The sequence below is a fragment of the Alosa alosa genome, chromosome 20 (assembly GCF_017589495.1).
Source record: "Alosa alosa isolate M-15738 ecotype Scorff River chromosome 20, AALO_Geno_1.1, whole genome shotgun sequence".
Lineage (NCBI taxonomy): Eukaryota > Metazoa > Chordata > Actinopteri > Clupeiformes > Clupeidae > Alosa > Alosa alosa.
In genome coordinates, this window is record NC_063208.1 from 2,915,602 (window position 1) to 2,925,963 (window position 10,362).

At 46.5% G+C, this 10,362-nt stretch overlaps 1 protein-coding gene across 1 annotated transcript; it reads left to right on the plus strand.

The window, feature by feature from the left end:
• Positions 1 to 2,625: 2,625 nt before the first annotated feature.
• tmem106bb (transmembrane protein 106Bb) lies at positions 2,626 to 8,554 on the plus strand. Its single transcript, XM_048230123.1, is given in 10 exon segments — positions 2,626 to 2,732; positions 3,907 to 4,118; positions 4,822 to 4,881; positions 5,223 to 5,226; positions 6,049 to 6,208; positions 6,635 to 6,775; positions 7,920 to 7,969; positions 8,128 to 8,181; positions 8,415 to 8,475; positions 8,477 to 8,554. Coding segments are annotated over 9 exon segments (801 nt in total). The 5' UTR covers positions 2,626 to 2,732; positions 3,907 to 3,925.
• The last annotated feature ends 1,808 nt before the right edge of the window (positions 8,555 to 10,362 follow it).

The window sequence follows — 10,362 nt, forward strand, 5'->3', positions numbered from 1 at the left end:
GTGGATGAGGTGCTGTGGCCAGACCGAAACAGAAGAGAGGATGCACCATAGTTTTTTTTTTTTTTTTTTTTACATAGCTGTATACAGTAAATTCTTCTGTTGTTTTGTATGTAGACCACTGTCTGTGGCTGCAGCTTTATGTTGGTTGGGATGTACAAAGTGTACATTGTTTTTACTGTTTTGTTATAGTGTATTTGTGTGTTCAGAGTATAAAAACAATATTCTAAATATTTTACAACACACTTATGTATGTACTGTCTGTACAAGTGTAACACTGAACAAAAAAAGGCCTTAGTCATTATAATGAATGGAGAAGAAGTGTTTGTGTGAGTCATTTGAAAACAAAATACCATTTTGAGAAGAAATAACATTGTTTTGAATGTAAAATTTCATTTTGCATGAGAATTGAGGGGGTTTGCTCATTGTGTGTGTGTGTGTGTGTGTGTGTGTGTGTGTGTGTTCTGAGAGTATGAGGCATGCTTTCAGAAAATGTTTGTAAACAATCGAGAAAAACTGTAGTGACGGATGCAGTGGTTGGCTGGTTGATTAATGACAGTTTACTGTAGCGCCTGTGGAGTGTGACGGAGCGGTGACAGGATATGACACGGGTGCCACGTTGGTTCCGCCCACAACATGACAACCTGTGACTGCTGCATGACGAGTTGGCGCCCGGCAACAAAAGGTCATGACGCTGACGTGACTTGACTTGATAAGATGTGAGAACCTGTCACATGGGCCACTATGAAATGTGATAGTTTTCCACAGTTTGTGTGTGTGTGTGTGTGTGTGTTTGTTGATAGTTCTGAAAGGCACTGTGTGAGTGTGTGTGTCTGTGTGTGAGGTAGTTCTTAAGGGCACTGTGTGTGTGTTTGTGTGTGTGTGTGTGTGTGTGTGTGTGAGGTAGCATTCTGTGAGTATTCTGGGTGTGTGTTTTCATGATGCCCTCTGAGCCCTCAGGCCCACAGCCTCAAGTGAAACACACTAATGAGACACACACACACACACACACACAGCTGTGTCACTGCATTCATTACCACCTCTCTTTCTCTTTCTCTCTCTCACACACACATGCACACAATCATACACCACCACATACTCTTATGATCATTTCAGTGTGACTGAAACTCATTATGTCTCAACTCCTCATCTGCTCTGTGTGTGAGTGTCTCTGGATCAGTGTATGTGTGTAAGTCAGAGAGGGGTGTGTGTGTCTGTGTGTGTGTGTGTGTGTGTCTGTGTGTGTGTGTGGATGGGTGTGTATGTGTGTAAGTCAGAGAGCGGTGTGTGAGTATGTATGTATGTGTGTGTGGATGGGTGTATGTGTGTAAGTCAGAGAGTGGTGTGTGTGTGTGTGTGAGTGTGTATGTGTGTAAGTCAGAGTGCGGTGTGTGTGTGTGTGTGTGGATGGGTGTATGTGTGTAAGTCAGAGAGTGATGTGTGTGTGTGTGTGTGTGTGTGTGTGTGTGTGTGTGTGTGTATGTGTGTAAGTCAGAGAGCGGTGTGTGTGTGTGTGTGTGTGTATGTGTGTGTTTGTGTGGATGAGTGTATGTGTGTAAGTCAGAGAGCGGTGTTTGAGTGTGTATGTGTGTATGTGTTAACACAATGGCCTGTGTGGCCATTGTGGATAATTAAACCAATGTTCTGCGTCAGCTCCATCAATATTTATGAATTCCAGAGGGGTGTGTGTGTGTGTGTGTGTGTGTGAGAGAGAGAGAGAGAGAGAGAGAGAGGAGAGACTTCCAGAGGGGTGTTTGATATTATATGTATGTGCTGATGTACATGTATATGTGTGTGTGTGTGTGTGTGTGTGTGTGTGTGTGTGTGTGTGTGTCCACCCTGCAGTCAAAGGTCAGTCTTTACATTTGATTTCACATGAGTCACGGCTGTCAGATGGGAGAGCTCCTGTTTAACATTTATTTTTATGTTATTTATTAAATCATGAAACTATCCAATATCAGGCATGTTACAACAAATTGACTAATCAGAAACAAAGGGAAGGTATGTGTGTGCGTGTGTGCATCAGATATCAGGCACGTTACAACAAACTGACTAATCAGAAACAAAGGTGTGTGTGTGTGTTATCAGAACAGGATTGTTCTCCTAAATGTATATTTTAACCCAAGTATTGTCCATCTGTTAGGAGCAGTTATTTCCCTAACAGGCTATACCAGGGATTCCCAAACTTGTGGTAGGTTACGTGCATCACCGGTGGTACACAAGGTTCCTCCAGGGGGTAGGCCTACGTGAGATGAAAGGTGTTTCCCCATAATGTTGTTCTCCAGACTTTTTTTTTTTTCAGTGTGAGAGCTCATAGACCAGTTACACATTTTGATTGTATTATTTGTTATCACGTAGGGCGGCTAATTAAACATGATGCCCTTGAATGCGTCAATAGAATGTGTTCTATTTAACTGAATATAAACGTTTTTATGTGTCGGTGGTGGGGGTAGTGCTACGCGAGTCGAATCAGGGTGTGTGTATAGCCTACTTACATGTACTCCACGAGTTGAAAGCAGTCTGCTAGTATGGGAGAATATTTGAGTCTACGGCGCTAAAAACAGTAATGTTCTACTCCCCTCTTGTGGGCAGAAGGTGGTGCTTCATAAAGTGTGCTGCTCTCCGATTTGAACACACTGTTCTCTCCGCTTTGCGCATGTCAGTTTGCTTTTAGGATAAACAAGAACTGCATGACCTGAAACTACTGTGTGGGAAAACATTCGAATCGCATTCAGGTAAGATGGATCGGACTTGCTTTTAAACCCGACGTGTTTGGTAACAAAATATGGGCTTAGTTGTCTGTTGACATTGAATGACATGGCGTTATTCACTTTGAAAAACGTTACATTTCAACAGACGTTGCGGTGGCCTTGTTGCTGCTTGCTAGCTAGCATGAAAGCTAATGTCTGCTTAGTAACAGATAGATCACAACGCAAGTGGGCCGCCCATGTTTTAAATGAATCGCATGTCTTGCATCGCTTGATTGATCTAGTTGAAGTTAAGTTTGTTATAACCTAATTATTGATCATCGTTGCATTGATCCAGTAGAATGCTACATCATTTAGATAGCTAATGCTAGCTGGCTAGCGAACACAAGACACTAACGTTAGTCAGATTAATTAGGTTATGTGTGGCACTTACAACGACGTATCTTGTTTAACAGTAGCCCGAGTAGGCCTATCCAGGGGTCTCAAAACATGTCAGTAAGGAATACGTTTTATTTTGGCGTAACATTATATTAGTTGTGTTGGCGAACTCAATCCAGCCACCCTAGATGTTGATTGACCCCAGCATCCAAGGCGAGTTGATTTAGGAACTCCGTGTTCTCAAATGTTCAACCTGGTCCGTTTTCTCGTTTGCAACACAAGTGGATGAGACAATACTGCGGTGGAAAACCTGAATAAGGTCCCTACAAGCTCTTTCTAAATTATGCAACCGCAGTCTCCTCCACTCGTGATCTTTGCTATGTTTGTACTGACTACGTTTATCCGCCGCTAATCTGCAGTTGTGTGTGATCATTCACGTCTGTCTGCCTGGCGAGCGCTGACTCTGTAGTTCCAACAGGGGCCGAATCGCTCAGCTTAAAAACTGCGACTGCTGCAGTCAATGCGGCCAGCTGATTGGGAAATAGTAGCTAATAAAATCCCATGTAGACCCTTATATGTTAAGGAAGTGTAGACCTGACCTATAAACAAATGTGCATGGGTAAACGTGTTTATGTTGACCTGTATGTTCTACACTATAGACTGTATAAATAACTCACAAAATTAACAAAGTTCTTTTAATAGTTCAATAGTTAACAGCTTTGGACAAGAGAGTTAGTTAAATGACACCTAACATGTAATAATAATGTAGGCTGATGTTCCGAAGGGTATTATTAATAGTGATTGCTGTCCGTGTCACTAATAGCCTATTACCAGGCGTGAGCATGGGGAAGTCTATGTCCCACCTGTCCAAGGGTTCCCATGACGACTGCCAGGACAGCCTGACGTCATCGTGCCCAGACCTAGGGGATGATGGGAAGCCTGGCGGAGACGTGTCGCAGTTCCCCTACGTGGAATTCACCGGAAGAGACAGCGTCACCTGCCCCACCTGCCAGGGCACCGGCAGGATCCCTCGAGGTAGTATGCCACTCAAGCACACACACACACTCACATACAACACACACACACACACACACACACACACACACACACGGTTCGTCCTGGTTCAATATTCAGCTCTGCAGTCCAGTGTGTCCTGTTTGGAATGTTGTTTGTTTGGAAGTAGGTCTGGGCCCCATGTGCTCACACTTATGGTGAGTGTGAGTTGTATGTGAGTGTGCATGTGTGTGTGTTGTATGTGAGTGTGTGTGTGTGTGTGTTGTATGTGTGTGTCATGTTCTTATCTCTGGAATGTGTTTGGTCAAAGGGCAGGTCTGCTCTCATGTCCACTCAAGTAAACATATAGTCAGGACTTCTCGTCATTGATCTGGTCGTGGTGTGTGTGTGTGTGTGTGTGTGTTTCAGAGTAGACCTTTACTCCAGTGACTGACAGGGCAGTGTAGCGGTTAGTAGGATTCAGCAGAAGCTGAGGTGTGTGTGTGTGTGTGTGCGTGTGTGTGTGTGTGCGTGTGTCGTGTGTGTGTGTGTGTGTGTGTGTGTGTGTGTGTGTGTGTGTGTGTGGCGTGTGTGATAGTGTATTATTGGCGTGTGTGTGTGTGCGCGTGTGTGTGTGTGCGCGTGTGTGTGTGTGTGAAATGGATGACCAATAGAGGAAGAGAGGCATGTTTGGTCCACATAAGCACGGTAGTATCCATGGTGACATGTTTGTGTCCGTCCCCAGGTCAGGAGAACCAGTTGGTGGCTCTGATTCCCTACAGTGACCAGAGACTGAGGCCGAGGCGTGTTCGCACACACACCGCAGCGGCCTCAAATATCTACACCTGCACACCATAAATGCTGTATGTACACACACTCACGCACACACACACACACACACGCACACACACACACCTGCAGTTGCGTCCCTGGTTTCAATATTCAGCTCTGCAGTCCAGTGTGTCCTGTTTGGAATGTTGTTTGTTTGGAGTAGGTCTGGGCCCCATGTACTCACACTTATAGTGAAGTGTGATTCAGCATGTAGTAATACATGTGTGTATTTAACTGCTCATGAAATTGATGTGTGTGTGTGTGTTGTATGTGTGTGTCATGTTCTTATCTCTGGAATGTGTTTGAAAATTAAAGGCAGGTCTGCTCTCATAATCCCACTCAAGTAAACTTATATAGTCAGGACTTCTGCGTCATTGATCTGGTAGGTATTATTGTGTGTGTGTGTGTGTGTGTGTTCCAGAAATGAGACCTTTTACTCCAGTAACTGACAGGGCGAGTGCTAGATTTAGTAGAGATTCAGCAGAAGCTGAGAGTGTGTGTGTGTGTGTGTGCGTGTGTGGTAATGCGTGTGTAATAGCAGCGTGTGTGTCATGTGTGTGTGTATTATTACGTATTATTGTGCTTGGCGATTTGATAACATGGCGTGTGTGTCTTGTAGCGTGTGTGTGTGTCTTGGCGTGTGTGTGTCTTGGCGTGTGTGTGTGTGAAATGGATGACCAATAGAGGGAAGAGAAACGCATGTTTGGTCCACATAAGCCGGTAGTATCCATGGTGACATGTTTGTATAGATCCCAGGTCAGGAGAACCAGTTGGTGGCTCCTGATTCCCACAGTGACCAGAGACTGAGGAAGGCCGAGGAGAAGCATTAGTGCTTTTACCTGTAGCGTCCTTGGCATAAATATCTACGCACACCGCGCAAATACTGTATGTACACACACACACACACACAGTCTGTTGTGTGTGTGTGTGTTGTCCTGCAGTAAGCTCTACGTGACTGCCTCAGTGGTGGTGTGTAATGTGTGTGTGTGTGTGTGTTTTCTGCAGTAAACTCTACGTGACGGCATCGGTGGTGGTGTGTTGTGTGTGTGTGTGTGTGTGTGTGTGTGTGTGTGTGTGTGTGTTGCAGTAAACTCTACGTGACGGCCTCAGTGGTAATGTGTGTGTGTGTGTTGTCCTGCAGTAAGCTCTACGTGACGGCCTCGGTGGTGGTGTGTCTGCTGATCTCCAGCCTGGCGGTGTTCTTCCTGTTCCCGCGCTCCATCGACGTCTCCTACGTCGGGGTCAAGTCCGTCTACGTCACCTACGACCAGAGCAAGCGCATCGTCTATCTCAACGTCACTGTAAGGCACTGTGTCGCGTGTGCGTAATACTCGTCGCGGTAAGTATTATTATTATTATTATTATTATTATTGCTCGTCTCGTGTGTGTATTATTATTGTATCCGATAGCGATGCGTGTGTGTGTGTGTGTATGCGTGCGTGTGTGTATGTGTGGAGAATAGCGCTGAAGCGATGCGGCGTGTGTGTAAAGCGTGCGTGCGATGCGTGTGTGTGCATGTGTGTGTGTGTGTGTGTGTGTGTGTGTGCTTGTGCGTGCCTGTGTGCGTGTGTTTTGGGGTAAAGTCTAAATCACATGAGCAGAGAGTACCTCCACGTATCAGATGTCCATTCACTAGACTGAATGAGCACAGCAGCTGTTGGCTTTCTTGACCTTTTGCTGTTGTGACTCAGTCATTGAGCCGGGTGTGTGTGTGTGTGTGTTTGCAGAACACGCTAAACATCACCAACAACAATTACTACTCTGTGGAGGTGGCAAACATCACGGCACAGGTGCAGTTCTCCAAGACGGTGATCGGCAAGTCTCGCATCAGCAACATCACCACCATTGGACCTCTGGACATGAAACAGGTAACACACACACACACACACACACACACCCACAACACACACACACACACACACACACACACACACACACAACACCACCAATGGACCTCTGGACATGAAGCAGGTAACACACACACACACACACACACACACAAGGATCTCTGCGCCTCGGTACGTTCCTGGACCAGTTCATCTTGGTGGATACCACGCTCACATCACGCTCTGCGTTCCATTTTCGTCGTTTCATTTCTCTGTGGCTTCCCGTTTTCACGCCTTGCGCCCCCGCTCCGCATCGCGCTCATCACACACACACGGAGCGCACTCGCGCTCGCGCGCGCACGCACTCACGCACACGCACACACTCACACACACACGCAAGCGCCGCCGTTGGTTATCTGGGACACACAACGCGCGCACACACACAGTCATTCGGCACGTTCACACTTTGTTGGATACGCGCATCGCCGCGCTCACAGGTTACATTTAATATGATCTTGAGATATCGCTTAACACACACAGATCGCGCGCACACACACACTCACATCGCATCACGCGCACACACAGTTCACACACACACACACACACACACGCATCGCATCGCATCGCACACACGGATGCACACACACACACAGATACACTCTCACACACTCACACACAGATACACTCACACTCACACACAGAGACACTCACACACAGATACACTCACACACACTCACACTCATTCACAGATACACTCACACACACACACACAGCAATCTTTTGACATCATGTTCATGTGGGCATGTGGTCATTCTCTCTTCTGTCTCCACCTCTGGAGAGTCTGTTGGAGAGTGTGTGTGATGTATGGAACTACATGACCTGTGTGTGTGTGTGTGTCTGTCTGTCTGTCTGTCTGTCTGTCTGTCTGTCTGTCTGTGTGTGTGTGTGTGTGCGTGTGTGTTTGTTTGTGCGTGTGCATATGCGTATGTGTGTGCATGTGTTAACTATTAAGTGTGTGTGTGTGTGTGTGTGTGTGTGTGTGTGCGCGCGTGTGTGTGTTTCAGAGTAGACCTTTACTCCAGTGACTGACAGGGCAGTGTAGCGGTTAGTAGGATTCAGCAGAAGCTGAGGTGTGGGTGTATATACCTAACATATCTATTAAGTGTGTGTGTGTGTTCTATTTCAGATTGATTACACCGTGCCAACCACTATAGCGGATGAGATGAGCTACATGTAGTAAGTATCAGTGTTCTCAGTGATGCCAGTCTTTACCATAATACGTATAGTAGCAGTGTTCTCAGTGATGCCAGTCTTTACCATAACACGTACAGTAGCAGGACACTTTACTTTGAGTTTGTGGAAGGTGTGTGTGTTTACTGTACCTCTTTTTGCAGTGACTATTGCACCCTGCAGACCATTAAGGTGCACAACATCGTGGTTATGATGCAGTAAGTGTGTTGGCTTTACACACACTCACATACAATCACGGCTAGGTTTTCTCCTATACACACACACACACACACACACACACACACACACACACACACACACACAACTAGGTTCTGTCCTATACACACACACACACACACACATTGAGAGATGTCACACACTGTGCCATTAGGTGTTGTTAAGTGATGATTTTTGCGTGTTGACTACCATCTTACGTTGTTGTGGTTTCCAGGGTGATGGTGACCCGCGGTTTGTGCCGACCCGCGCCTGAGCAGGTCTCCCAGGAGATGTACCCAGTGGGACTCTTGTTGGCCTCACACCACCTCACTCCACACACACTCTGTGGCCAACATGCTGCCCCCCATGGCGTAACCCCCGACCACCAGGCATTTTACTTGACCCTCGGCCCCATGACCACCCACCACCACCACCACCACCCCAATCCTCTCCTCCTCTCTCTCTCCCCTTATGTCTCTGTCTCCTCCTCCTCCTCCTCTCCTCCCCTGTCCTCCCCTATCCTCTTCTCTCCTCCTCTCCTCTCTCCTCCTCTCCACTCCACTCCTCTCCTCTCCTCTCTCCTCCTCTCCTCTCCCTCCTCTCCTCTTGCCCCTAGACTGCGGGCCTGCTCTGGACCGCTCCTGGGCTGAGAGCTGAAGCCTTGACCACCACACTCCGGTGTGCATCTGGGACGTTTCAGAAAAACTCTCACACACACACACACGCAGCACTTTATGTCTCAATCTCGTCCTGCGTAGTTCATGAACTTTTTCAGTGCCACTTAACCTCAACAACACCACTCTGACTCTGTGTGTGTTTGTGTGTGTGTGTGTGTGTGTGTGTGCGTGTGCGTGCAGTCTGCCCAAGCCGTTTAGTTCTCATCCCCATCTCTAGTCGTAGCATTAATTATCGCCATGGCGATGACCTCTGGGCCTGCTGGCCTCCAGCTCCACACTGCATCTGTATTTAAAGTATTTATTTACTGTAGAAAGGCTTACCTCACGTCTCTTCACCTAAGACCCCTCACACGGTCAAGTGTGTGTGTGTGTGTGTGTGTGTGTGTGTGTCGCCACCTTGTGGTACGCTCAAGAACATTCCCGCTCACCTCCATTTGCAAAATACTCACTTCGGTCCTGCATGAGAAGCCTAAGCTGGTTCTTAACGGTCCGAACAAAAGAGAAGAACCAGAAGCGATCCGTAACCTAGCAGAACCCAACAGAACAGAAGAACCAGAAGCACCAACCGGGCCCAGGGTTCCGTTAAGGACATCACAAGAACCAGCCCTGGTTCCTTTAAGAACTCTAAGAAAGCCAGCCCTGGCCTCTTCCAAACCCCGCAAGGACCAGCCCTGGTTCCGTTAAGAACACCACAAGAACCAGTCCTAGTTCCATTAAGAACCCATAAGAGCCAGCCCTGGCCTCTCCCAAACCCTGCAAGAACCAGCTATGGTTCCGTTAAGAACAACACAAGAACCAGTCCTAGTTCCATTAAGAACCCATAAGAGCCAGCCCTGGCCTCATCCAAACCCTGCAAGAGAAGAGCAGAGTAGAGACATGTGTTAGCAGAAGTGTGTGTTCTGCTACACTAGAAAAATGGAACTGTGGATTGTGTTTCGCATTCAAACTACTTTGGTGGTGATAGATATTTAGTGTGTAGGTGAATTCAAATCTATTTAGTTTAATATTGCATTTTTAACATGGTTTCTACAAAAGGTTGCGAAAGAATTTAACATTTTTAAAAAACATTTTTAATGGAAGTTGTAAAAATAAGCTTCAGAAAGGGATATTGAGTGAGAATATCTCCGAGGCCTGTTAATCTAGCTACTAACAAATATGAGCCGTGTTTGGCAAGACACAAAGAAGGTGGTGGTGTGTGTGTGTGTGTGGGTCTGTGTCTGTGTGTCTGTGTGTCTGTGTGTCTGTGTGTGTGTGGACATCTCACCTTCTCTTGTGTCTCTGGTGGAAGCACTTTATGCTGGCTGAAAAGGATGTCTGCTTTTAAGATGATGTTTCAAAAGGACTTGCACTGTCCCCTTAACACTACTCTCTCTACTTTGTTCTAATTACCCAAACTAATGATCTTTCCCAATTATGTTCACTTCAGTTTCGATACTCCTTTAGTTGTTAACCTAACAGCTATCTTGTGCTGTGATCACCTGTTCCTGGTGGAGCAGTGGTGTAAAT